We start from the raw sequence: 27751 nt of genomic DNA, 5'->3' as shown, positions 1-27751 counted from the left end.
CGGTCTATCTTTCATTCTCCCTATCGATTTCTCTCTCTAGGCATGCCTCATTTCATGCTTGGAACAAAAGGGCTTGCTTCAACAATTATTGCCATAAACATTTGTCGAATTACCCAGGTCATAGGGCGGAGATCCCGCTATTTGGAAATCCATAAAACATCCTACAAATCTCATGAATCGATTAAATCCAGACTTTTGATATGTGTAGATAGTTTTAATTTAGAGCAGTTTGCATGCAATCGGATGTGATTTTAACAAGTGATCTCCACTTCTTGAATTGGAAATCTTTTTGACGGTCCAACCAATTGCTCCAATAATGGAGCTGGGGCTTCAATAAGTGATTTTGGTCACCCTAAAAGTGTATGAGCCCCACGGCGCTAGACTTAGCTGATTCCGAGCAAATTTCGTCTACTGTTTGCACGCACAATGCAACTTCCAGATGCATCTCTTATCATAATTTCACAGTACCACCTTTTTCCCAAATGCTAATCAGGGGTGCTCCACAAGGGGTTTCTCCACGTTCTGTATCGACAATCTCTACTCACAACGCATTCGTTGCAATGTCAAGGCAATTAGCAATTTGATGCTGCTCAAGTTGGTCAAAGTTGCTGCAATTTTTGAGTGCTACTCAAACTAGTCGAAAGTTAATGTAACTTTTAATAGTGTTAACGCTCAATTAAGAGCCAAAACCAGAAAATCCATTCGATGCAGTTACATCCACATTTGTTCACGAAGGATTGGCCACACACAAGGTGCGACTGTTCGTGCTTCTGTGCCATCGAGCTTTGCAAATTGCTTCCTTCATTTGTTAAATTACGGATTTTCAAGCATCGGCAGGATTCAATACATTATTCCCGAACTCCAATGCTATTTCCATATGAAGTTCGAGGAAAATGTCAGATTATAATTATTATGATAGTACGAGACTTTGCGAGTCTGCGTGTGCCCCGGCATGATAATCGATCATATGTGATTTCGATCATTTCCAAGGTTAGCTAATTTTCTCGTGGGATTACTACCTATCCTGTGCGTTCTAGACCCGTATAAATATCTCTTGAGTGCATAAAAAGCTATTTCCCTAATACTAAGCATTTCTTTCGACGCTTTGTCACGTGCGTCGGTTCATCGTTTCCAAAGTCCAAGAATAAAACGCAAGATTTTCGCTCAGATAGCTCGAGCAAAACGTGAAGTATTTTCCAATTCGAGTTGGATTCCAATTGGCTGACGTTGCCGTGCGCCTCTGGGGTGGTGATAAGGCTGGAGAAGTCAATAAGGATGATGCTATCCAGCTTCATTACCTTTGGCATTCCACTTGAGACATCACCCGCGCAATAATGGAGGCTGGTACATGGAATATCATTGACAGCCTGAAATTCACTAAGGAATTGAATTTCGATTCCATCTTTATCTTTCAGTCACCAATCATCGGCTGCTTTGTACTAGCTATCTAGCAAGGGTGATAAAATAGCTGTACGATAGACCATAACATATGTTACCTAAATTCATTTCAGTATTCTACCAAATTAAAATAATAATAATAATTATTCTAGTAGATTGATTAGTCGTAACGAGCAACGAAGCGTGAATTCAACTTGGGGGATAGGAAGGTGAGATTTTCAACGTGATTAACTTTTCACTTTTTATACCATATACAAATTATAGTTATATCAATTAACACCACGTTCATGATTGAGGTTCTTGTTTATCTAAAAAGAAGGATATGAATAATCACCGATACATAGGAAAGACACAAAGCACTATCAATTGTTACCCGTTAAATTATTGCTTATAAGAATATTGCCCACAACAATCTAGGGATTTTGTAGACAAAGCTAGGAGTAAAATCTTTTGAGAAGGAGAGTTATTAAGAGAGTCAATATTTATTTATAACATAAACTTCAAGACTCATACCCTTGGTAACCTAGTTGAATAACTTGGACATAAGTGTGGTCACCAAACTGTTCTTCTATAGTTACAAGTTCATACTCTTTTAAGCCACCAGTTATGTGTTTTGTTGAGATGGATGTGTGTGTTGTGTTAAAAAAACCTCATATCAGAAATTGATATGGTGTTGATTAGTTAATATATCACATGTGGCTCATAACTTATTGGTTTAAATTTTTGAGTGAAAGTGAGTCCAACTAGATATGTTAACGAGCTTGACCTTAGGCTCTCTTATGACAGTCTCTCTAGTTGAAGATATTGGTTTTTGCTTGCGTTTCCTAATACATCCCTACTCACATAATCAGAAAATGCAAGATTAACTAAGAGAGAAAATGCATGATCATTCACCTAGGCAATTTTGAAAAATATAGTGATTTGACTCTCTTGCTGCTTTCATGAAGCTTTAATGTGAATTGGAAAGTTACGGAAGAGAATGAGCTTTAAATCTCTCGCTATTTTTGTGAAGTTTCGATATGATTTAGAGAGCCATGGAGGAGTTGTGAAACTTTAACATGAACTAGAACTATGGAGTAGAAGGAGAAAGAGAGAGCATTTTTTTTTTTTTTTTTTAAGAAAATAACTTTTATACCGTGGACATAAGAAATTCTATTTACATTTGTTCCACCCTCACATGGGATATTTTTACTAAGTTATATCACTCTTATATTTGATTTTATCATATTTTTAATAATAATTAAACATAGGATATGATAAAATTTATTTGATCTTGACTTCTATCTTTGTTACCAAAGGTAGCTTGGGCGACTCCTAAGTATTTCTAAATTGAGTCTTGTGACTTTCAAACTTTGAGTTTTATTTAACTCCAACAAGGAAATGGTAACAATTGTGGTGCAGCCACTTTTTGAAATTGGAATTTTCTAAAGTCTCTACAAACTGTTGAGAAATTTTTTTACCATATTTTGAAGTTGGCTAAACCCTTTACTATATTTCATGACTTGATAAATGCAAATGTAATTTTGTTAAGGTGACATTGATATGAATAAAGCTTTATCACCATTGATATAATCCAAATTGCTAAATGGAAGGACATGAAAAGATTAGAGGAACCTTGTCAGAGGGAGAACAAGTTGAGTGCAACAGGAAGTTCATGATGACTTGGAGGCACCAATAGGTGAATAGCTCAATGAAGTCCTAATTGCACTTGTGTTTGGAATGATTGATGGAAGGCGATACAGTAGTACACTACTAGCAAGTCGAGTTTTGTGATGAATTGGAGGCAATGATAGGTGAATTGCTCAATGAAGTCCTAATTGAACATGTGTTTGGAATGATTGATGGAATGCGATATGCCAATAGACCACTAGTAAGAGAGTTGGATGGACTCATGGATTGTTGACATAAGCGACTGGCTATATCACTTGTGATATGCCTGATTATCATGTATTTAATTATATGAAGACCTAGATGTTCCGTTGATTATCAATCTAACGAACTTTAAAGGTAAGTGGAATTCCTAATTTATACGATCATAAGAAATTCTAGTCACTCCTCTATTATTCCAATGAGAAGGGATAATTTCCTAATATAAGCGAACTTATTTGGAAGCTGCAAGATTGTTGGAAGAATTTAGTGCATGGGCAACTAGATCTCTAGTGATTTGATTGCTTATCTACAATAGCTAAAATGATTTTTTTGGAGCTCATCCAATGGTCGAATCAAGGATTGAAAAATATAAGAAGATCAATTCAAGCCGAAGTATATGTGGATTTACTAGAAAGGCAAAACCAAGATTTTTTATTTTCATGATACAATTGTTGAATTGTTGAGTGAAAAGTTACTTTGCTTAGAGTGATTCATTATTTGTAATCTCTTTTGAGTAGTGTTGAGTGAAGTAGTAGTACTTGGGATTTGGTAGTGATATTACTAGTTTTGGGTAGAATTAACATGAGCTACATGATAATTTCTTGAAAGATTACTAATGGAATCTAGTGTCTTGGTGGCTATTAGTCTAGGAAAGTGAATATAAGTTTGCTCAAAATTGAATCACTATAAATATCTTCAAGCAATTTCTTCTCTCTATTAATTTACATTATTTGATTGATGGAAACATTGCACCTAATATCATCAATTTACTCTTGCTCATATTAAACTACTCTTGCATATATTAACTTAATTCTATTATTCCAGAAAAAGATTTCAAGATCTCATTTGATAACTTATTCACCCACCTCTAAATAATATCTGTAGCCATAACACAACGCATGCAAATATTGATATGCAAAGCTGTGTTATTTCTTTATAATATTGGGGAATTGAAATTTTGCTTTTCATACTCAAATTTTAAAGAGAGTCATAGAGCTCAATATTCCTTTGACTAATATCGCAAGTCAAAAGGAAATTAATAGCTAGGCTTAGACTTTGAAATCCAAAAGGAATATTTGAGACAGAATTGAATTAGTTGAATGAACAAATACTAAGTATTGCCATCTCTATGCGGGGAAAGCTCATCATTATCAAGAAGACTTGATTGTATGGGCAACTAGATTTCTGGTGATAGTGTCCATCATCTCCAATGGCAAATTGACTTTCTTGAATATTGTCCAACGTCTAGTTGAAGATTGAGGACGATATAGACTCAACACTAGTTGAATGGCACACGACGATGAAAAAGCTACAAAGTCAATCACATTCATGTTGTGTTACGAGTGTGATTTTGTTTGCTTAAGTCCCACTTTGTCAAGAGTTGGCATTTCTCAATGCAATCCTTGTTTTGAGAAGTGTACAAGATGTGGGCGATGCTGAGTTACTGGTAACGTGATTTGTCTACTTGAGGTAGAAGTAGCATGTGCTTAGTTATAACCATTCAAGCCTGTTGGTGGCTGTTAGTTTGAAACATAGACGTAGGCTTAATCATAAGCCAAACCGTTATAAGCTTTGTGTACTTTATCTTCTATCTCTTTACTTAACTTGTCTTATATTTGATAGAAGCATTTCACACTTGATATTCATGCATATAACAAACCACTTTAGTGTATACCGAATTTAACATGTCTTAGTCCTTGGAATTTGTTGAGTTTTTATAAATCAACCTACTTACCCCTTGTAGATTGGATTGTTAGCTACAACATATATTTTAACATTATTAAATTGTGCTATACACTGATACCTTAGTTATCATTATATAAAATCGAGAATGGAATTGTCTTTTTGTCTTTGCCCAATTACAAATTGAATTGATTGGTAAATTAGAGTGCATTTGGTAATTAATCTGTTTTTGAGAACAATTTCCGCTAAGAAATGATTTTTTTTTAATTCTATTCTTGGGAGTAATTTCTAAGCATTTGAAAACGTTTTGTAAATGGCTAAAATTTTTATTCTGAGAATAGAAATGCGTTTGATAAGACTCTTAATTTTCTCTTTTTTCTTTTTCATTTTCTCTTCTTCTTCCCCCTTCTTCGCGGTTGGTCGCTGGCGACTAGCCAAGTGAGGTTTGACGAGTTCACTGAAGGCTCGCCTAGCCACCATGAGCCATGGTCTCATAGATTTGGGCAAGGCTGAACCTCGGGTCGATTAGGCCTTGCAAGGCTAGGGCGAGGTCGAGCCTCGCTGGTGGTCTGGCGACACTCGCTTGGCCATCGGCAAGGCTTTAGCGAGCTCGTCAAACCTTGCCTAGTTGGTCGTTGGCTGGTGGCGATGGGGGGCAATGGCCAGTTACCAGTTGAGGGAAGAAGAGAAGAGCAGAAAAGAGAAGGAGAAAATAAGAAAATAAAAGAGTAAAAAAAAGGTTTTGGCTTGATTTTGGAATTACTCTTGAGAACAAAGAAGTAACTTTTTTTTACGTCTTGATTCTATTCCAAATCTATTTTCGAGAACAAAAAATTTACCAAACAGATTTTTATTCCAAATTTATTCTCGAAAATATATAATAGAATTAGTTACTATTTAGCCGTTACCAAATGCACCCTCACTGTACCAAGTGAAGGGATTTTTGGATAAAGACAAAAAGAAAAAAAAAACCCTAGCTATAAGAATTCAATCGCTCTTGCTTCCCCACAATGGGCTTTAAATTAACCAATATGTTCAATGGTCAATTGTTCTTCTTCGCTAGTAAAGGTAGAAAAATTGGGGATTTTAAAGTCTTTAGGAAAATGCTGATTGTTGACCAATTCAAGATAAAATTTCATGTCCATAGGTCTAACAACACCCTGTCTTGACCTAAGTGTTGTTGAACTTCTTCAACAAACTATGCTAAGGTCAATTGAGGATTTGGCTAACGACTTACCCCCGCTAGGCAATGGTGCTAGTCTTGCCTAATTATCAATGTTAATATTAATCGAAAAATTAGGCCTACACGGAATATTCACACTGGTTGGTACCCATAGAGCCACCATCCTTACATTTTCAACATTTGGCATTTCACTAGCGCGTCAACTAATTTGGTTTGCCAAATTATTATGACCAATTTAGTTATTTGACCAGCATTTATTTGATTATTTCCAAAATTTTGGCCTTGATTAGAAGATTCATGCATTTGCATAATTCTTATAGGGGGATTTATTACTCTGATCAATATTATTAACTTCAATAAATGGAGAGGGACTATAAACATACCTTGTTACCATTGGATATGCCTGTGGTGGTTGGTTCAAAGGTCTTAGCCTTGAAAAGCTATCATTGATAACATTGATGATGATCAACTTGATAATATCAGACATGTGACTCACAATATAGTTCATCATATCATTATATAAATCTTCAAATATTCTTCTCATGGTTGACACCATGTTTGAATTTGGAACAACATCCCTAAAATGTTCTTTTGTAGGATGCCTTGAAAGGTCAACCTCTTTGCATTGATTTTCTTTTGTCACTCTCCTGGAGGTTGAAGATTTAGAATGTGCAACAACCTTGTCACCAATTTGTGGCATTGGATTGTTGTTGCCAGTAGTGTTATTGGGCTTTTATTGATTTCTGCTTCTCACTATTGTAGTCTTCTTGAATCAACAAAATGTGTCTTATCAGGCATGCCAAAAAAGATGTTTCACAAAAAGATGATGAAATGCCATACGGAATATAGATATATTGACATGAATCGATGAATGTTGTAAATGGTCTTTTTGTTGATTTTCAATGGGAAAGTAAATGACAAGGATTTTAAAAGTATCAATATTGGTAACAATAGTTGCTAATGATGTAAGTTATAGGAAAGCGAAGATAAAGATAAGTTTTTTGAAGAAGGATGAGTTCTGTGATTGCTTGGGGTTTTTGACAAAGAGTACAATGCTAGTATTTATAGCCTATAATAGATGGTTATAAGCAATTACTAAGACTCCATTACATTACTCGACGGTTACATCAACTCCACTATTGGATAAGTACATTGCACTCTCGTTGTGCCTCTAACCAATAACTATCGACTACAACACTTGGATATTTTTTTTTTGCGTCGACAGTGTCTGAGTAAGAATAATATACATGATAGAAGCTTCTGCTATGTTCATCCATGAATCCACTCATCAACAGATGCATACCACGCGAGTCGATAAGAAGCAGCTTACTATTTTCCCCAAGGACGAGGCCAACGAAAGCCACTATCGGGAAATGTGGATTCCCTTTTAAATGAATTTTGACAGGAACAGAACAAGATACTTGGTCTTAAGAGGATAAGACATTTCATCATTTCAAGGAACACTGAAATTTAGATGTTTGGTCATCATTGCGACCCAATTAGACGAGCCTTTAAAAAACCCAAAACCCAGGGGCGAGTGAGCAGTGCTCCCCACACATCACTTTTTTTTTTTTTTTTAATTTCAAGAGATGGCAATCCAATCCTAGCCATGACTCAATACTATATTGTACAAAACATTCCAGAACAGTATTAAAATAAAGGAGAGAGACTCGTGCCACTCTTCGCTCCCATACCTCAATTTCGCCACATACTAAGAATTCAAGCAAAGATTGTGGGATGGCAACGAAAATTTGCCTGCTTGGAAGCATACAATACATTATTTGATCTAAGTTCTTTATATTATGTCAGATAAGTCTGCACGGAACGGGGGAACACGAAGAGAAGCACGCATGATTGGGTGCACGCACATTAATTAAATGATCCTCTATTATGTAAATTCTGTTAAGAGGTGTCATTCTCTCATGAAAGCATCCAAAAAGCCAGGGTACATCATAGAATTCAAATCATCTCCCATGAGCTTATCTCATTTTTATTATCAGTGTAGGTCACATCAAACCCTTTTCCTCGGATGGATTTCTTCTCCTAGTCCCGTTCACATCTTTTGAAAGTGTTCATGCACCAACGAAGCATTCGCATCTTTGCAAACTTCAACTCATCATTTTATGCACATACCAAAGTATTATAATCATATAGTGCTCGCATATAAAATAATATCGAAGGCTCTTCTTTTTAAGAAATTAGAATAACATAAAGAAACAAATGGGACATTGGGAAGGATGGGAAGAGCAGAGATTCCACTTCTTTAATGGACGAAAGTGATGGGGCATTCAAAGACACCCCCCTCTGTTATCTTGACCAGGTTTCTGCCATCTCTCATCCCATGCCAAAATCTCCAATTTGAACGCCCCCTTCATTTATATAAATTTTCTATGGTGGGTTATCAGATATGAACAAAAGTTGGCAATAATTTCGTGTCACTTATTCGGATGTCCAGTCTATATACTCCAAACCTCATTCAATGTTCTTTCCTTACGTCGCTCCACACCCCACCCCACCCCCCAAACCAAAACATCAGAACCTGTCCATCAGACAATTCATGTTTTTTTAACCCACATGGAAGGTCGTATGTTCTTATACTATTCTCGAAAGATCGACATGAATTTATAAATCCCATCCTATGTTTTGTGGTCTTTATTCTATAGACATTAGATTGTGCTCGTACCAAGACAACATGCATAAACTATTTACACACGTAAATCTGCTATAAATTATTGAATTACGCGACTGAAGTCTCGACTTTTCTTTCGGGCCAGTGTGCTCTCAGTTCTTGCAAATAATAAGATGAGAAGTTAGAGGCATACCAGTTAAAATGTACTTAAAAGCTCTGGAAGAGAGAGACTCCAGATGGTGGAGGCCATGTCTGCCCCTGTCAAGAGAAGTGAAGGTATAAATGCGCGGCTGAAGCGTAGATATTTTCCTTTTACCCTCGAACGCTTGTTTGCATCTGTATGTACGTGTTCATGAAGCGCAAAAGAGAGGGAGGACAATGGAAACCAGATGGTCAAAGAGAGAGCGCATAATGATCTGCCAAAATTTCGTGGTGTCAGAGAGGAGAAATGAAAGCACTGATAGCTCCCTTTTCTTTGTTTTAGTCATCATGCTATTTACCCGCACGAGAGAGAGAGAGAGAGAGAGAGAGAGAGAGAGAGAAGGTTGACGGCCAAAAGTTAAGAGAACTGTTCACGTTGATGCAGTGGCTTAGTCACTTAGTGTATAGATGTGTACTTGCCAGGGTTTGGTTTGAAGATGGGTTATTGAGCCTTATTAAAAATTATTAGCTGCACCCGAAACACATAAACGTAGTACATATGATTTGTTAAATCTTGTGAATTTCATGCGAAACTTATAGAATGCACGGGATCTACGCCATTGAGTTCAACCAATAACTTCTCTTAGTCCTTCGCTCTCTTGCGTCGTTTTGGCTCGACCGAAATTTACATCAAGGGTTTTTCGTTTGGCTGAGTTGGTTGTATCGTCGATGGTTTTGCACGACTGAAAATACTGTTGCGTATATGCTCTGTGGCTTTTGGGTCAAAGGGAAGCTTGGGGCAATGGACAAGGAGAAGTAAAGACATAAATGTAAGGAACTTTCTGGGGTCCTCTTTCTTCTTCTTCTTCTTCTTCTTCTTTTAAAAAAAAAAAATATAAATTGCATTGAAGACTCATCTTTTGCTTTCCCAAATGCATACTTATTATTTCACGAGTTAGATTGAAAAGATTAGATTTTTTTTTTCGAGGTTATTAGTGCTATCAATCGTAAAAATAGGGAAAAAAGTTACTATTTTCACAAGCATGGTTTTGTGTTAAGATTTCTGCAATAAAATAATGACTGAGATTCTTAGATTTCTAACTAAATATCGTGGCAAATCTTGATAATATGTTGAAACTAGTGATGTCTACACATTTATACTTGGTTTTATAAACATTAGTATACTCTTTGCTTAGTGACGAATCTTATACCGTATCTCAAGATATATGAAGGTTAGCGTTTTGAGATGAATTCGTTTATTCAAAAGGAAAAACCTAGGGTTTGATGAGTGATACAGTCAATAAACCCTTACACATCAAGAAACGTGAGGCCACGAGGTTGATTTCTAGTCAATTTATTATCTTTGATTGAAGCCATAAGAAAGCATCTTCCTTGCAAATCCCTAAACCAGATGCTGAACCGTTCACTAGATTGTTTGCTTTGATTGCGGCTCACTCTTGGAGCACCAGCATCACAGCCTTATACGGGCTCTCGCCGCCAAATATAACATTGTCTGCTCTGGTTATGGTTCGGCAGGGCATTTACGACTTTAGAAAGTGTTCTTCTGAATTAATTGAGACAATGTACTTAGAAGCGACAGCAAGAAAGCTTGTACTCGTTGGAGATAATGTACTCTCTCGTCTTCGATCACATCCTTCCACACATTGTGCTCTCTCTACTGACTTGTAACTGTTGAAATCTTATTCATGATAGTAATGTATGGACTGATTCACAGCTCCCATTACCTGCATAATCCGACATGCTCGGCTAACTTACACATGGCGGTGCAGTTTGTTTTACATTGGATTGTATGTATGACTGATATTACAAGTTTCTGCCAAACTCAGATCAGGGAGAGAGAGAGAGAGAGAGAGAGAGAGAGAGAGAGTTTTCTGTTCGTTACTAAGAATCGAAACAAGAACACGCTCGGATATATTTCTCAAAAACTGACTTAATAAAAGTTTATTTAGCTTAGTTGAGTTCATCACTAAAACCGTTTTACACAATCTCGGCGCACACATCATTAGTCCTTGAAACAACGAGCGAAGACCAACGGGGGACTTCGAAAAACCAAGGCTTGGAAGGGAAGGAAGAGCTTGGAACTGGAGGCTGATTGTTGTGAACAGTGAAGGGGAAAAAGGAGAGATGGTGGGCCTCTCCAAATCATTTTCCTTTTTAATTTATGTCATGATTAGGTGTAGCCTCTATCTTTTTCATACACAGCGACGCAAAAACTCAACACGATTTTTTTTTTTTCTATCAATAAATGAAAAAAATCTAGAGAATCCGTGAGATCGATTTACATACTTGGGGATTAGAGATGGAAAATCATATAGAGTCTAACATGATAATTTTAATAATTCGCTAATTACATGATGTTAATGATGTGGTATATATGATATACTAACTAGACTAATCATATCTCAAAAATCTGGTGGTATATGTACACCGAAATCCAAAAGGAGTTAAAATTACATAAGTCTTGCATTAGATTTGTATTCTTCTCAGCAATATACAAGTTGAGAGAGAGAGAGAGAGAGAGAGAGAGAGAGATTTTCTAAAAGACAAGTACAAACGTGAGACATACTTCCCTCATGGTGGCCCTATATAAAAAGGGTAGGAAGGAAGGCTAGAGGAATAGGATTTTTTTCCTGGTGTCAAAGATAGCGATAGAGCAGATTAAAGTGGGGAGAGAGAGAGAGAGAGAGAGAGAGAGAGAGAGAGAGAGAGCGAGCGAGGGCTAAAAAATAGAAGGGAAAAAGGCCTAAGACTTCCTAAGAGCTAGATTCCATGGAGGAACACCTCAACCCACTAGCAGTCACTCATCTCCTTCAACACACTCTCAGAAGCTTGTGCCTGCATGAGAACTCCCAGTGGGTTTATGCTGTCTTTTGGAGGATCTTGCCTCGGAACTATCCACCCCCCAAGTAAGGATCTAAAAAAAATTTATTTGTATTCGTTCTTCCATATGCTTTCTATATTTTTATTTTCCACAAGAGAGAAGGTTCCAATAGATTTTTATTGAGGAAGGATCACACCTGAAGATTCCCTACCTGTTCATCAATAGTATACCTCGTCACTGGCATCATCATCATCATCATCATCATCATCCTCATTATCATTGCTCCGATCTTCATGCTTCAGATGGGAAGCTCAAGGAGCTTATGAAAGGTCAAGAGGAAATAGAAGAAACTGGTACCATCTCTTATTTCCGTCTAGATGGAGTTTCTTCTTTCCCATCCATACGGGTCATCCATTTTCTTTTTCATTTTATTTAACGCCATCTTTCGGTTCTGCCCACAATACTAATGGCAGGATATTGGTTTGGGAGGATGGCTTCTGCAACTTCGCTGCATCAACGGCGGTCGAGTCCGCCAGCGGCGACTACCCAAGCTCCTCGGCGTATGGCAACTGCGAATTCCCGCAGTACCAAGGACTGCAACCGGAGCTTTTCTTCAAGATGTCTCATGAAATATATAACTATGGAGAAGGGTAAGCAATGAATTTTCATGTTCATTTTATTCCATTATTTCTTCCTCTCCGGCCGAGCAATGTAACTGTCCTTGCCGATTCTTGTGGTTTAACCCCTGGATGGATTTAGATAGAGAGAGGAGAGCCAATGACTTTTTCTTTGTGCAGTATAATTGGAAAAGTGGCTGCAGACTATAGCCATAAGTGGATACACAAAGAGCCAAACGAGCAAGAAATCAACTTCTTGTCAGCATGGCACAATTCAGCCGAATCGGTGAGTAACTCGGCCTATTAGTCCTCCATTTTGTTACCCTAACTTACAACTTTATCACTAATTAATTTAATTGCAAGTCCTTTATGAATATCTTCTCTAACTTGATGACATGCTACATCCATCAACAGCATCCTCGAACATGGGAAGCACAGTTTCAGTCTGGTATAAAGGTGTGATAATAAGTGTAAAACCACAGTTTTTGAATTTAAACTAGATGTTTTAGACAGAATCTTTACACGTAAGTATTTTCGCTTTGATCGGAAGCTACATATGTTGCAGACAATCGCATTAATTGCAGTTAGAGAAGGTGTGGTTCAGCTTGGTGCTGTCAACAAGGTCCACTATTTCTCCCCTTCTCCGTCTTCCACTCTTAGAAAGAACAAAACTAACTTTGATCATGTCTGCGTGTTTCTCACCTTTTTTGCCCCTTTCTCCCCTAAAGGGTTGGGGAAAACAATAGTACTCTTCATGTATGCTGGCAGTCTAGTTCATTTTTCTCACTTTTTTTTTTACCTTCCTGAAACGTACATAAAAGGTGGTAGAAGATCTCAGCTACGTTGTACTACTGAGGAAAAGGTTCAGCTACATAGAGAGTATTCCCGGAGTGCTCTTGCCTCACCCATCATCTTCTTCGTATCCCAATGTGGGATACAGCGGTGCACCAGACGCCGCATGGCAGTTCCAAGCAAACCTTCAACCGCTGTCTGACTTCTGCGACCCGTTCAACCAGCCTTTCAAGGTCACGCCGTCCATGAGCAGCCTTGAGGCGCTCCTCTCAAAGCTCCCATCGGTCGTGCCGCCGCCGGGGTCCGAGTACTGCCAGGAGCAACCACCGCTGCAGTTCATGACTCCACCACCCCAGAGGCCGCCCCTGGTGTTGATGGCCGGGTCGGAGAAGGTGGAGGCCAAGGAGGAAATGGAGGAAGAATACGGGGAAGGAAGAAGCAATGCCGTCGGCGAGAGCAGCAGCTCAATGTCGGGTTACCGTCGACCGGCGCACACGCAGTATTTTTACCACCGTCAGGACGTGAACTCAACGAGCAGCGCCAGCAACAATGGGTTCTGACTAAGTGACATCAATACAACCTCCACATTCAATTTATAATTTAGGAAAAATGGATCTCTAACGTTTGTAACTTTATGTTTCAGTCTATCTGTCTCTCTTTCTCTCTCTGTGGGTACTCGCTAGACGAGGCTTGACTTGCATGGCAGAGAAGCAGTTCCATTGTCAGATGGATCTCTAAAGCTTAGTATGAAATAATGAATCCTGCAGTCCAGTCTTTTGTATCTGCTCCTGTATGACACTTTGCAGTGGATGATGGGAGAGAGACTAGAAAGACTTGTCACACATGCGAATGCGTTCGATGAGTACTTACATGCATATTGTATATGCATCCATATCCATCCTTCACAGTACATGGAAACAATGCAACATGACATAAAAAAGAATGGCCATCGCAAAACCAACCAGAGCCATGAGAACCGCTCTCCTACCTCAGTATGAATTCCCATTGGCAAGCATCACTAGCTTAATTTGCAGTTGATTTAAATCATAGCAGGTGTTGTATGTTAAGATAATTGTTTCATTGCATAATTAATTCTGAGATTTTTCATGAAGAACACGGTAACATAACAGGGAGAAAAACTAGCTAAGACACCAGAAGCTTGAAGTTGCCATGTAAATGGTTTGGCTCGAGTTTTCATCTCATTTGATAGTCCAATCAAATCATATTTGAAGAATCTATGGAGTCCATGAAGTCTTCATTTGGTTCTTAGATTATAGGTGATTTTTTTGCATCACGTTACCTAGGATAAATTTACCGCTCCATTAAAAGAGTGGATTTTCTTTGTTCAAGTAGATTTTTGAAAGAGTTCTTTTTTTTTTCTTTTTTTTTTTGGGGTCAAATTTTGAAAGAGCTGAAAGAGTTGATAAGTGTAAAAAAAAAAAAAAAAACAGAAAAAAAAACTGTCGGATATAAAAAGTTAGTAATTACCTACTTTCCGGTAATTTATCAACTCTTATATCAATTTACGATCATCGTTCGAGGAATTTACTACTATATTTTATTATTAAATTACCAAGTTGATATCTGTTAACACTTCTTATTTGATTTATTTACGAACATTTATTTTTTCTTTTTTCAATTGTTAACTTTTGTTCTTATTTTTCAATTTTTATTTGTCATTCCTCTAAATAATTATATTGATCAATTTTTTATACAAATTTACAAACATTTATATGTGCAACTTACCAACTGTTGTCATATTATATTTTGCGTTATTAATCCTTATTTGAGTTAGTTAGCAAGCTTTATTTATTATTTAAATGATCAACTTCTCATGTTATCTAATAGAACTCATCTTATTTTTTGCAAACTTTTACTCATTTTTATTACCAACATCTCAAATTTGCCAATATGAAAACACCAACTGTAATTTGAGTAACTTATGAATTTATCTCCGATTAAATAAACAACTATTTATCGGCTATCGTCTCTCCTTTAAGTTGATACTAAATGTATATTTCTTATATATACCGATTTTTTTTTTTTGGAATCACCATTTTTATTTGCATTTCTTATCGACTTTCTAAACTCACCAATTATTTATAGAAATTGTTAATATTAATTAGAGTAATTATCAATTTATTTCCAATTAAGTTAGCAACTCTTATTTGTGTTAGTTTCAATGTTTATTTGTATTTGTTAACAAATTACTAACTTCTCTTGTCTTTAAAGAAGTTCTCTTATCCTTTATACTAGCTTTTATCTACATTTGTTACCAACGGTTAATTTTGCCAACTGTTATGTGAAAGTACTAACCTTTATCCGTGTGAATTGCCACCTTTTCTTCAACTAGCATTAGGTTCCCACCTCTCATTTGAGCTGCTCAGCAATATTTGTCTGTTTATCCTTAACTTTATCAACTCAGACCTTTCTATTAAGCTATTACTTTTATTTGCCTTAGTTACCGACTTATTAAACTCACTAACTTCTTTTATTTACTTTTCTTAGAAAAAAAGTGCCAGTCGTTTGTTTTGCTAAATGCTAATAGTGTTTTGACGCTTACCAACACCTACTAAATCAGTAAGGAAAAAAAAAGAAATCGTATTTCTCGAGCACGATTATCCATCCGAGCCGAAGATGATATGTATCGTGGGCCGAGGCACCGCAATACAAGGAAAAAAGGCCACGGGCTAGACATTTTATGGTCTTTCTCTCAGTTGTAATTGGAAATTGGAAGATAAAGAAGGATACTTTGATATTCCTATTGGGTTAGGCCATTCCAGCCCCTTCAAAATTCATCCCTGGGTCTAAACTTCTCACCAAAAGATCAGAAGATAGGTGCAGGGCCGGCGATGCTCAGCAGCACGAGCTAAAACACAAATTATAGAGGGAAAACACAGAATACGAAATGGCACTATATGTTTACACGACTTAACATACCTTCATCGTAATTCAGTTATTTGACATGTAAAATAAAAATTAACATGTTTTAGGCCAGCACGAATTACAGGCATGATTATCACGTGCCAACATGAATCGCCAACCCTAAATTGATGGGGATAATTACCCAAAAAGTTCTAAATCTATTATATTAATATCAATTTGATCATAAACTTTTTAATGTGGCAATCTAGTCTTAAACATTATAACAATTTGCCAGTGCAATCCGCCTAGCTTTTTTTAGTTGGAAATTGTTAATGTGGACGTTTGTCATCCTATGTGACAAGATAATTTTGATAAAAAAAAATTGATTTATTGATTTATTATTTTTCCCCTATGGCCGCCCTAGAGTCGCCAGCATGGTGCTAGCTACTGGGTGAAGGTCCACAAGCCCTTATCATCACTACGCCAGAGCTGCCTTGCCCTCGCGGACCACAATGAAAATAGAAAAAGACAAAAGAAATAAATACCGTTTTCCTGAAAAATAACTCTTTAATTTTCCAATTTCATGGTATTTTGCTTAAACCAAAAGAACCCTCAATCTCTTTTCAATATCGGCCTTTCATCTTCATTTCAAGTTGTCATAAGGGAGAGGAAAGAGCGACCAGGACTAGGCCCAACGGATTTGGGCATTTGTATTGAGATGAAACACCGTACCTCTGAAAAAAAGATCTTGTTTCATTTCGGCGCAAAAGATTTCGGGTTGGATTAGGTCCACAAACACTCTTCTTCTAGCCTTAATTGATGTCTGAGATGGGAAATTCGTTCTAAGACAAAAAATTTCCCTAATTTCTTCTATATGCGGAATAATGCAGTAAAGAAATAAATGGGGAAGCATGTAATGTCCGGTTTCTGCTCGAAGGTCAAATTCCGATAATATCGATTGATTTGATCTCCATCTGAATGTGATCTTTAGAGCAAAAAATTTAGGTTTCAATAAATTCCCATTTATCACTCTCGACAAAATTCCACACTCTCAATGTTTATGTTATTTGGACTGAACATTTCATTTTCATGAATATTTTCTATTTTCGTTGTCGATTAGTCGATCAAGTTGGTGTTACTTGATGTGCTATTAGAGCTAGATAGTAATTACTTGAGTGCCAAACATATCAAATGTGTCTAATCATTTCGTGCTATAAACATGACAAGCTTACACACTAATTCATGTTTAAACGGACCAAGCAGGTCAATGCGCTTAAAACACAATTTATGTTGTGTCTTAAACGAGTCGACCCATTTATGATGTGAACCCGATCATGCCAAATCAAAACCTATTTAATTATGTATGTTGGCATGGTGGAAAGGGATTGTATCGAGAGTTGATGGCTCTAATAATCGGATGTACCGGGTAGCAGAAAATATCCTTTCATAAACAGAGGCGCTGGCCAAAAAAAGGGGAAAGAGAAGAAGTTGATTTCCCCAGAAACTACAGATGAATGGGCAGATCCTTATTGAAACGTCGAAACAAACCCAATTTTGGATTGGCCTAAATGAAGTTGCCCGCAAAGAAAAGAAAAGCAGCAGAACTGTATTTGTTATTCCATCATTATCGTTGTCGTTATGTCATAGCAGCTATACATGTTTTGTATATTATCACCTCAAAAACGACCTCCTCATCGTGCTCGCCCCTGTTCTTTTCATAGCCTACAAGCTCTACAGGTCCGCAAGCGACGGGTCATATTTGTATTCGACGATTTTAAAGTCAGACAAAAGCATCAAACAAATGGCGGGTCCCGCAACACGTAGGAAAACCTCCAGTTTTCTCCAACCATTAGCCCACGAGCTGAGAGAGAGAGAGAGAGAGAGAGAGATGGGGGGGAGAGCGAAGGGTTCACTCCCGTTTGCGGGGATGATCATGGTAGTTCTGGCTCAAGCGGGCAACATGGTGGTGATGAAAATGGCCATGTCCGACGGGATCAACAAGTACACCATGGCCTTTTACTGTAATGTCCTCTCCTCTCTCGTCCTCCTTCCTTGTCCCTTCATCATCTCTCGCAGGTTTGTGCTATGTCTATCACACATCAACTCCATTAAAGTCAGGTTTCAAGGGGCGGAAAAAGAAGATTTAAGAAACCATGTCTTGTTTGTTTGCTCTGTTTGGCAGGTCAGGGTCGTGTCCTCCTCTCGCTTTCCCTGTACTTCGCAAGATCTTCTTGCTCGCTCTGGTCGGGTGAGTGAGTGAAGTTTCTTCGTTTCACATGGAATTTGCTTTTCTTGGAAATCTTTTGAAGCAAAAGGTCTTAATCGACTGCTGAAAGTTTCATACGAAAAACAAAGTGAATTTTCGACTAGTTTGGATGATGCAGATGCGCATCACAGACGAGCGGATACGTCGGCATCGAATACAGCTCCCCTGTTTTGGGCACGGCCATGATGAACCTCATCCCAGCTTTCACCTTCATTCTCGCCGTTATTTCAAGGTTCTTTGTCTCTTCTTTCTTGTTATCTGCAGTGAACTTAATGATCCTTCATTTGAAAAAAATGAGATTGAATTAAAAATTAGGATGGAGAAAGTGAATTGGAAAAGCTCAAGCAGCCAAGCTAAGCTTGTGGGAACCATCGCATCAATTCTCGGTGCGTTCGTAGTCACTCTCTACAAGGGTCCACTGATTTTTAGCCCATCTTCGCCTCCTGCTTCTGTCCAACCTGGTCTTCTCTCGCAACAATCGAATTGGATTCTTGGAGGGTTTCTCCTCGCGGCTGAAGCTTTCTTGATATCATTAGCATACATTGTACAGGCTAGCACCGATGTCCTTAACTTTTTCTTAAAATATGAATGACACCAAACCGAAGAGAAGGAAGACTCGACAAGTAAAAGAAATTCCAATGTTGCAGGCAATTATCCTCAAAGATTACCCCGTGGTGCTGAACATAATGTTCTATGGAATGTTCTTTCAAACAATTTTTTCTGGGCTATTGTCCTTCGTTACAGTGAGAGAACCACAATCATGGATTCTTAAAGTCGATATGGGTTTGATCGCTATTTTGTACTCGGTAAGGACGTACTGTACTATCGTGGCTCCTAAAGTCTAGATTTTGGTCCGACTTCGAGGTTGAAGATAAAAGTCAGATTGATATTGTATATGCAGGCTTTGGTTGCTAATGTTTTCAGAATCACGTTGAGTACATGGTGTCTGAAGAGAACTGGACCTGTTTACGTCTCCATGTTCCAGCCCTTGGGAACTGTATTTGCTGTTGGATTGGGGTTCATATTTCTTGGCGAAAAGTTACACATTGGAAGGTACATGTACTCTTTCCTCTTCTCTATTGAAATGCCTGAGCCTTTTTTTTATAATCAAGAATCTAGTCGACTAGAAGAAATTCAGGAAGATGTGTTCATCAGAGAGAGAGCTCCTTCATGAGTTCAACTCTGGAGATCTGCCAGAGTCTCTCCGTTAAGGAATCAGTGTCGGTCATTACAAAGCACACATAAATGGACAAAACAGGGCAGCTTGACGTGGACATGCCTTTTTTGTCTGTCTCTTATTGGTTCTGTGCAGCTTGATCGGAGCAATCGTGATTGTGATGGGATTCTACGGGGTAGTGTGGGCCAAGTCCAAAGAGGAAGAGAAGACGATCGAGGGCAGCGGGGTTGAAGAGAGCTTGGCATCCTCCAGCGACAAGATTCCTTTGCTCCGAAACAAAGCTTCCAGAGTGTAGATATTAGTACGTATTCGTAGAGACATTTTCCTTTTGCGTTTTTCGAAATGAATTCGACTTGAACATTCCACTGTGAAAGAGATGTGGAGATACCAATAGAGGGGCATCGCCTGAAAAATGAAGAATTTCGAGAAGATTTCGACTACCATCTTCGTTTTGGTGCACGCACATTGACCTTTATGCTCGCTTTGGAAAACCTCTACTCTGCGCTTTGGCTTTTGTTAATGTATCTCAACTTGCATTTCCATCCTATATGATCTTAATCCCTTCTTGGGTCCAGTTGCCATTTTCTTACCCAGATTATCGTCATCACTCTCTTCGCGCCCCTTCTCTACTCCTCCTCCTCTCTCTCTCTCTCTCTCTCTTTGCCCCGTCCTCTCAGCTGTTGTCCCTCTTAGTCGATTTCGCTTAGTCCGTCCCAATCACGGATTTATACTGCTCGGAGCTGGAGAAGAGAGTTAACAGCTGCAGCGGATTATGGTGCCGTCTGGATGGCAACATGGCTGCTCATGAAAGTTCAATAACGACCCTGCAATATGGTGCAGCGGCTTGGCGAATGCTGGACAAGGCAGTTCAATGAAAGGCGGCGAAATCTAAAGAAAACGAAATGGAGCATAATTCAAGAGACGAATCTAGAATGAACTCGAATCGATTCTAATGTTCAACCGGAGAAGAAACAGCCCGGTAGGTGTGGTGGTGAGTAGCAGGTGAGTTGGTGGCAGCGTGATAACCTGAAGACGCACCGGTGAGCGCTGGGTCAGAGCAGGATAGCCTCAACAAATTCCCATTTTATCAACCTCAGGAAAAGTTTATTCTATCAATTTATATTTTAATCTGATTGAATTTTTATTTTCTTGCATATCTTTTATTCTTTTTATCGATTAGTCAATTAGTTTGTTGCTAATTGATGTGCTATTAGAACTAAGCGGTGATTACTCTAGTATTAAACATATTAAAGCGTGTTTAATCATGTCGTGTTAAAAAGATGTCACGTTTAAAAAATATATATATTGATTCGTGACTAAACGGGTTGAGTAGGTCAATTTAGGCAAAACACAATTTTCGCTATGTCTTAAATGAGCTTAACTCATTTATTACATTAACCGGTTTATATCAAATCCAAACCTGTTTAACTAAGTATCACTATGCAAACCGATCGTGTTGAGAATTGACTAGTCTAAGATTAGTATGAAGCAACCCGGGTACTCTAGAAGCAAATCCCCCAATATGCACAAGCCAAAGTTCAAACACTGGTGCTGGCTAAACGCTGGGAAAGAGAAGAAGTGGATTCTCCCCGTAAATTTCAGGTAATGTTTTATTGATGACTGAGCAGATCCTTTTTGAAACGTGAACAGATCTACGATCGTGTAGACGAAAGATCACCTGCAAACCACCCAATCAACGAAGGCGCCGTCCGAGAAAAGAAAAGTAGCAGAGCTATCGTCATCCTCTCATCGTTTTTGTAATTGCAATGATACACGTCTGATATACTATGACATCGCAAAAGCCACATCAATCAAGCTCGCCACCGTCGTTTTCATCGTTGGCAAAATCGACCTTCTGCAGGTCCTCAACCAAGAAATTCGCACCAAAAGTAGGTGAAAAGTCAAATCAAAGCATTAAATCCACGGCGGTCCCGCAGAACCTGGAAAAACCTCGGTTTCCTCCGACTATTAACCCACGAACTGGGAGGAGGGAGGTGTAGAGAGAGAGAGAGAGAGAGAGGGAGAGAGATGGACCTCGCGAGGGGTTCACTGCCGTTTATGGGGATGATAATGGTGGTCCTGGTTCAAACGAGCAACATGGTGGTGACGAAAATGGCCATGTCCGATGGGATGAACAAGTATACCATGGTCTTCTACAGTAACGCCCTCTCCTCTCTCGTCCTTCTTCCTTGTCCCCTCATCATCTCTCGCAGGTTTGTGCTCTGGCTAACACTCCCTAACTCCATTGATGTCAGGTTTAAGGAAAGAAAACGGTTTTAAGAAACCTTGCTTGTTTGTTTGCTCTCTTTGGCAGGCCAGGATCGTGTCCTCCTCTCACTTTCTCTGTCCTTCGAAAGATCTTCTTGATCGCTCTAATTGGGTGAGTGAGTGAAGTTTACATGAATTTGCAGACTCTGGAACTCTTTTGAAGCAAAAGGTCTAATCAACTGCTAAGAGTTTTATACGAGAAACAAAAGTTAATTTTGTAGTAAGTTGGATGATGCAGACTCGCCTGCCAGATGTGCGAGTATGTCGGCATGGATTACAGCTCCCCTGTTCTGGGCATGGCCATGATGAACCTCATCCCAGCTTTCACTTTCATTCTCGCCATTATTTCAAGGTTCTTTTGTCTCTTCTCTCTCGTTATCTGCAGTGCACTTAAAGAACCTTCATTTTATAAAAAAATGAGAGAAGCAGATGATAGTGTGGTAATTGGATGATGGGGGGTTAATTTTACATGGGTTCAGCTCGAGGTTGCGAGCGATTTTTATCAAAAATCAACAGTTCCTGTTTCAACTAGGTCCGGAGAGATTCGCTTTGCTACCACTTAATTCAGTTCTCATTTTCTGTGCATGTGTCCTTTCAATCTCGGCGCACTTAAAGAACCTTCATTTGAAAAATAAAATAAAAAAATGAGAGAAGCAAATGATGTTGTGTTATTTCTGTTGATGCTGGATCCCTAAAATTCCCAAAACGAGAGTTGCTCTGCGAATGAATATGTCCCTGAAATGGAACAAATTCAAGATAGTCCGGTGCTTCAGCAAGAGAAGGCAGCAGCACATTCATAGGAAAGACAAGAGACAGCAGCGCACAATGTGTCGTCGAAGATGATCACAAGATGAACTTATTCTATTCTTTGGTTTGTTGATGGAACTGATAATTAGGATGGAGAAAGTGAACTGGAAAAGCTCGAGCAGCCAAGCTAAGCTTGTGGGAACCATTACATCAATTCTTGGTGCATTCGTAGTCACTCTCTACAAGGGTCCGCCGATTTTCCTTTCACCTTCGCCTCCTCCTGTCCAACCTCCTCACCTTCTTTTTCTTCTCTCGAGACAATCGAATTGGATCCTTGGCGGGTTTCTCCTTGTGGCCGAAGCTTTCTTGATATCATTATGGTTCATTGGACAGGTTAGCACCGATGGCCTTACTTAGAATATGAATGACACTAAAACAAAGCTAAAGAAGAATTGACAAGTAAACATATCTCGAATCTTGCAGGCATTTATCCTCAAAGATTATCCCGTGGTGATGAACTTAATGTTCTATTCAACGTTCTTTTCGACTGTTCTTTCCGGGCTGTTGTCCTTTGTTACAGTGAGAGAACCGCAGTTTTGGATTTTGAAAGTCAATATAGGTCTAATTTCTATATTATACTCGGTAAGCGTGTGACATAATAACTTCTAAACTCTACATTTTGGTCTTGACTTCGAGGTTGAACGTAAAAGTAAATTACTATTGTATATGCAGGCTCTGGTTTCTGGCGTCTTCAGAGCCTCATTATGTACATGGTGCCTGAAAAAAACTGGACCTGTTTATGTCTCCATGTTCAAGCCCTTGGGAGTTGTATTTGCTGCCGGATTGGGGTTCATATTTCTTGGCGAGATGTTATACCTCGGAAGGTACAAGTACTCGCTCTTCTTCTTAATTGAAATGCCCACACCCCAACCTACTCTGTGATCAAGAATCTAGTTGATTAATAGTAACTAAGAAAGATGTGTCCATTAGAGAAAAAAGCTCCTTCATGAGCTAATCTCAAGCACAACAACACGTATTCTTTGTATATATAATATAAACAGGTTTGCTCTTCAGTTTAACTTTTTATACGAAAATTGCTCAAGTCTAAGGATTTGTCACGGTCTCTCTGTCAAGAAACCAGAGTTTAGTGGTTGAAAGCATACATAAATGAACAAAACAAGCAACGAAAATGAGTTGCATGAGGATTATAAAAGAATTATACCTTCTCTCTTCTCTCAAGAATTCTAGATATTTTTAAGTTACCTAAACATCTAGATATTTTTACGTTGAAAGATATTCTAAGAAGGGTGTAGAAATCTCGGAATATATTTTTCTATAAATATCCAGAGAGAGATAGAAATATCTGGAGATATTTATTAAGAAGTATCTAGGGAAGATATTTATTTAGAAATATCTAGATAATTTAGGAGGTAGAACCACCTCCATAGGCGGATGAACAGGCTTAAGCTCTCATTGGAGTTAGTGTGCTCTGAGTGAGCTTGGCTCCCATAAGTGCGTGTGCTTGGCACCCATGAGTATGTATAAGTTCTCTCAACTTTATATCGTAAGAAAATGCCTCAAACAAAAAAAGTATGTGTTTCTTTAACTGAGCCTTGCGTGCCTTACTTAACAATTGGTAGCATAACTACGCCTTTAAGTTCCACAGTTGGTATCAAAGCTACACATTGAAGTTCAACAAGTAGTATCAGAGTAGGCAGTTGAGGACTGTGAATCTGGCGATTGAAAGTTGTGGTACGCAAAAATAGTGGCTAGGAACCATTGTATGTGAGCAGATGATCAGGGACTGGAATATGCTGAAACTATATCAATTCACAGTCAAGGAATGTAATCGGTTGATCTGGAACCAAGCTTACTTGGTATAATCTCCGGCATTATAACCAACTCATGATGATAGATTTCTCAAGTTTGGCAATGGCGTAGAGAAGCTGAACAACTCCAATTATAATAATTGGAATGCCTGCATGCAATTTTACCTGCTAGGTTAAGATTTGTGTGATATTGTTTGCGATGACAATACCACATCACTCATGGATGATGAAGAGCAGGAAGAAGGGGAAGATTAATGTTGGTAGGAGACTCTATGCTCTTGTTGTTATAGGAGAAGATGAATTGCTACAGCATATCATGAGCACAAGGACACCTTGGCAACACTATTCTCTAGGACGAATGATGCCAACCTACAATGGTTGGAAAATGAGCTATTGACAATGAGCTAATATCTTTCCAAAGTTAATTTATTTGTGAAGAAATTTTAAAGTTGGATTCTTAGAATGCCATCTCTAGGAATAGGATGAGAATAATTATCGTTCATGGGTTACGGTCATAACATAATGGTATTGTTATAGCTACTCATGGCCTAAAGATCCGACTTTGACCGAGCTGGAGAATTTATTGGTCAATCAAGAGGATTTAGATAAACAAATGTCTGAGGTCTAGGGAAAGGATGATGAAAGTGTCCTCTTTAATAATAAGAGAGATTCAATGGCCAAAGGAGATTTGAGGCTAGCACTGGAGAAGAGAAATAGAGGAGAGGTCATGGAGACTGGCTGGGGAGACCAGAAGGGAGGAGTGCTCAGGGGGAGCTCATTGGGATTGGGATTATGATAAAGATGACAATGATGATAAAAGCAATAAAAGGTGTAGCAAATGGTGCTTCAGGTGAGGTAAAGGATGACACTTTGCCAGGGCTATTCAGGCACATAGAAGGAAATGCCGCAACCTCTACCATGAAAGAGAACCATAGTGAAGAGAGTTAGATTTCCAAGTGGTGAATTGGAAGAGCTCGCAGCCTCTCCCACTATCAAGTCAAATGATGCGACAACCTTTGTCACAATCTTGGATAAGAGCAAGCTAAGCACACACCCAAAAAGGTAAGTGGCGGCGCCAATGAGCAGCCTTGAAAAAGGGCTGTAGGAGATGCAGAAGATGGAGGCAAAGAATGGAGAAGATGTTGAAGGAGAAGAAAAAAATTGCTAAGGCAGAAGGAGGAGGAGCTCAAGGCCAAAGAAAGAGAGCATGAGAAGCTTTGGTGTGAACTTAAGAAGTTGCAGAAGCTTAAGAATTCAAGCCTACTGTGACATTCTCAGTTGGTCAAACTGGGAAAGATAAGAAGGAGAAAAAGAAAGGATGTATTTAAAAATTGTGGCCATCTCCACCTTATATCTCGATGGAAGGGCGTGGAGAAGAAACCCTATCAGAAGAAAGACGAAGTTATCTCCATCTAAGTGCTTCAAATGGAAGTGAATTGGTTAAAGCACCAAATGAAACTGCGAATGAAAGGCTTGGCCACATAAGCTACGATCTTAAAACTCTTACAAAAGAATAGCAAAGTATGAAGGCTGGGTTGAGTGGGATGCAGGAAAAAGAGACTGAAGCACAGGTCGAACTTGGCGTTGCCGAAGTCCAAACTTCACAAAATCTAGTCGAAAGTTGCAGTCACAGAGGTAATTGAAGTTTGAGGGCTTTATCTCAAACATCTGGAGTGAGCGCAAGAAATAGGTGAAGTCAGGAAGGAAAAACAGAGGTTAAAGGAAGAAGCCGAAAGGACAACTAAAGAGTTCCAAGAAACAATATGGCATGATGGCTAGATCCACATTGAGAAAAAAAATAATTGTTGAGAGGGAGTGTTGAAGAAACGCACCTCCTCTTTTCTCTTAAAAATTCTAGATTTTTCTAGACCACCTAAATATTTATAAATTTGGTTGTAAGAAATTTTAAGAAGAGTGTAGAAATATCATAGGATATATTTCTTTAGAAATACCTAGGGGAAGATATTACTATTGAACTATCTAAATATTCTAGGAGGTAGAACCACCTACTTAGGCCTATAGATAGGCAAGGGCTTTCATTAGAGCAAGCGTGGTGTGAGTGAGCTTGTCTCCCATAAGTGTGTGTGAGAGTGTATGAGATTGTGCTTGGCACTCTTAAGTTTGTATACGAAGTTTTTCCGACTGATATTATAAGAGTGTCACCATTGAAAAGTGCTCGTGTTTCTTTAAACGAGCTTTGTGTGTCTTACTCGATAGTTGGTATCGAGGCCATGCCTCTAAGTTCAACAGACTGCGTGATAATTTTAAGAGAATATCCTGTCTCGATTGACGCGGGCATGCCATTTAAAAGAAATATCTTTAGTTAACTTGCCTTTTTGTTTCTCCCTTTTGGGTTTTGTGCAGCATAATCGGAGCGATCGTGATTGTGATGGGATTCTACGGGGTGATGTGGGGAAAGTCCAAAGAGGAAGAGACGACGATCGAGGGCAGTGGGGTTGGGGAGAGCTTGGCGTCCTCCGTCCATAAGACTCCTCTGCTCCAAAACAAAGCTTCAAGCGTGTAGATATTCTTGGCAACATAAAGAAAAAAGAAGGAAAAAGACGGAAATTTGTACATATTATTAAGGCGTAGCCTTTTGTCTTTGGAAATTAATTCGAGATGACTATTCCAACAAGAACTAGATGTGGAAATGCTAAGATAGGGACAAATTTCGATTGCGGTATGCAATCTGGTGCACATAAATTAACGTGTATGCCCACTTTGAAAAACTTGTATTTAGATCTTTTGAGAAATGAAGGAAAATTATTTAAAAAGTTCTAAACTTATTGCATTTCTATTAGTTTGGTCCTAAAATCTTTTAAATTGATCAATTAAATTCATTCGACTAATTTTGACCTGGAAATCGGCGACGTGAACTCAGTTATCGTACCTTATATGACAATGGACAATTTTTGTAAATTTTTGAATTTTTTAATCTTTTTTTTAATCTTTTCTCTTTTCTTCCTTTTCTTTGTTTTTTTTTTTTTTTTGGTGCCAACGAGGGTCACTAGCAACCCTCGCTGGTTGCAAAAGCCTCACCTTGGTGATGCCGTAAAGGCCTTGGGGGAGGCCTTGGCAGCCCCATTGGCCATGGGCAAGGGGTGTCAAGGATGCAACAACTTCAATTATAATAATTGGAATGCCAGCATGCAATTTTACCTATTGGGTTAAGATTTGTAGGATATTGTTGACGGCGATTATACCACACCACTCACGGTTGATGAAGAGGGGGGAGGAAGTGGAAGATTAAGGTTGGTAGGACTCTCTATGTTCTTGTTGTTATAGTTGAGTGATGAATGTTACAGCATATCAAAACCACAAGAATCCCAAAGGAGGCATAGGTTGCCTTGGCAACACTATTCTCTAGGACGAATGACGCCAAACTACAATGGTTGGAAAATGAGCGATTGACAGTGAGCCAATATCTTTTCAAAGTTAAATCTAT

The 27751-nt window shown here is 38.6% G+C and overlaps 3 protein-coding genes across 3 annotated transcripts; all 3 read left to right on the top strand.

The window, feature by feature from the left end:
- The first annotated feature begins 11568 nt into the window (after nucleotides 1-11568).
- On the top strand, nucleotides 11569-13935 carry LOC104434068 (protein RICE SALT SENSITIVE 3). Its single transcript, XM_010047019.3, has 7 exons — nucleotides 11569-11830; nucleotides 12048-12098; nucleotides 12219-12395; nucleotides 12543-12648; nucleotides 12777-12818; nucleotides 12928-12984; nucleotides 13184-13935. Exons 1-7 carry the CDS (start codon nucleotides 11694-11696, stop codon nucleotides 13712-13714), a joined length of 1101 nt encoding a protein of 366 aa, XP_010045321.2. The 5' UTR covers nucleotides 11569-11693; the 3' UTR covers nucleotides 13715-13935.
- Nucleotides 13936-17873: 3938 nt separating this feature from the next.
- LOC108957826 (WAT1-related protein At5g40240-like) lies at nucleotides 17874-20036 on the top strand. The gene is made up of 7 exons (XM_018869279.2): nucleotides 17874-18095; nucleotides 18202-18267; nucleotides 18404-18517; nucleotides 18601-18835; nucleotides 18933-19091; nucleotides 19187-19338; nucleotides 19598-20036. Exons 1-7 carry the CDS (start codon nucleotides 17908-17910, stop codon nucleotides 19755-19757), a joined length of 1074 nt encoding a protein of 357 aa, XP_018724824.2. The 5' UTR covers nucleotides 17874-17907; the 3' UTR covers nucleotides 19758-20036.
- Nucleotides 20037-20913: 877 nt separating this feature from the next.
- On the top strand, nucleotides 20914-27090 carry LOC104435740 (WAT1-related protein At3g28100). The gene is made up of 8 exons (XM_018869280.2): nucleotides 20914-21064; nucleotides 21324-21675; nucleotides 21777-21842; nucleotides 21969-22082; nucleotides 22627-22870; nucleotides 22961-23119; nucleotides 23210-23361; nucleotides 26671-27090. The coding sequence occupies exons 2-8, from the start codon at nucleotides 21491-21493 to the stop codon at nucleotides 26828-26830; spliced, it is 1080 nt and encodes a 359-aa protein (XP_018724825.2). The 5' UTR covers nucleotides 20914-21064; nucleotides 21324-21490; the 3' UTR covers nucleotides 26831-27090.
- The last annotated feature ends 661 nt before the right edge of the window (nucleotides 27091-27751 follow it).

Source organism: Eucalyptus grandis, chromosome 2 (assembly GCF_016545825.1).
Source record: "Eucalyptus grandis isolate ANBG69807.140 chromosome 2, ASM1654582v1, whole genome shotgun sequence".
NCBI classification, from domain to species: domain Eukaryota; kingdom Viridiplantae; phylum Streptophyta; class Magnoliopsida; order Myrtales; family Myrtaceae; genus Eucalyptus; species Eucalyptus grandis.
This window is presented reverse-complemented; position numbering and strand designations above follow the sequence as displayed.

Bases quoted from the DNA above. Each gene is read 5' to 3' on its own strand.
- LOC104434068 (XM_010047019.3), top strand. From the start codon at position 11,694: ATGGAGGAACACCTCAACCCACTAGCAGTCACTCATCTCCTTCAACAC. The intron at 12,396-12,542 runs GTAAGCAATGAA...TTCTTTGTGCAG, and splicing joins ATATATAACTATGGAGAAGG to TATAATTGGAAAAGTGGCTG. The intron at 12,819-12,927 runs GTGTGATAATAA...CATATGTTGCAG, and splicing joins AGTTTCAGTCTGGTATAAAG to ACAATCGCATTAATTGCAGT.
- LOC108957826 (XM_018869279.2), top strand. From the start codon at position 17,908: ATGGGGGGGAGAGCGAAGGGTTCACTCCCGTTTGCGGGGATGATCATG. The intron at 18,518-18,600 runs GTTCTTTGTCTC...ATTAAAAATTAG, and splicing joins ATTCTCGCCGTTATTTCAAG to GATGGAGAAAGTGAATTGGA. The intron at 19,339-19,597 runs GTACATGTACTC...GGTTCTGTGCAG, and splicing joins GAAAAGTTACACATTGGAAG to CTTGATCGGAGCAATCGTGA.
- LOC104435740 (XM_018869280.2), top strand. From the start codon at position 21,491: ATGGACCTCGCGAGGGGTTCACTGCCGTTTATGGGGATGATAATGGTG. The intron at 22,083-22,626 runs GTTCTTTTGTCT...ACTGATAATTAG, and splicing joins ATTCTCGCCATTATTTCAAG to GATGGAGAAAGTGAACTGGA. The intron at 23,120-23,209 runs GTAAGCGTGTGA...TTGTATATGCAG, and splicing joins TAATTTCTATATTATACTCG to GCTCTGGTTTCTGGCGTCTT.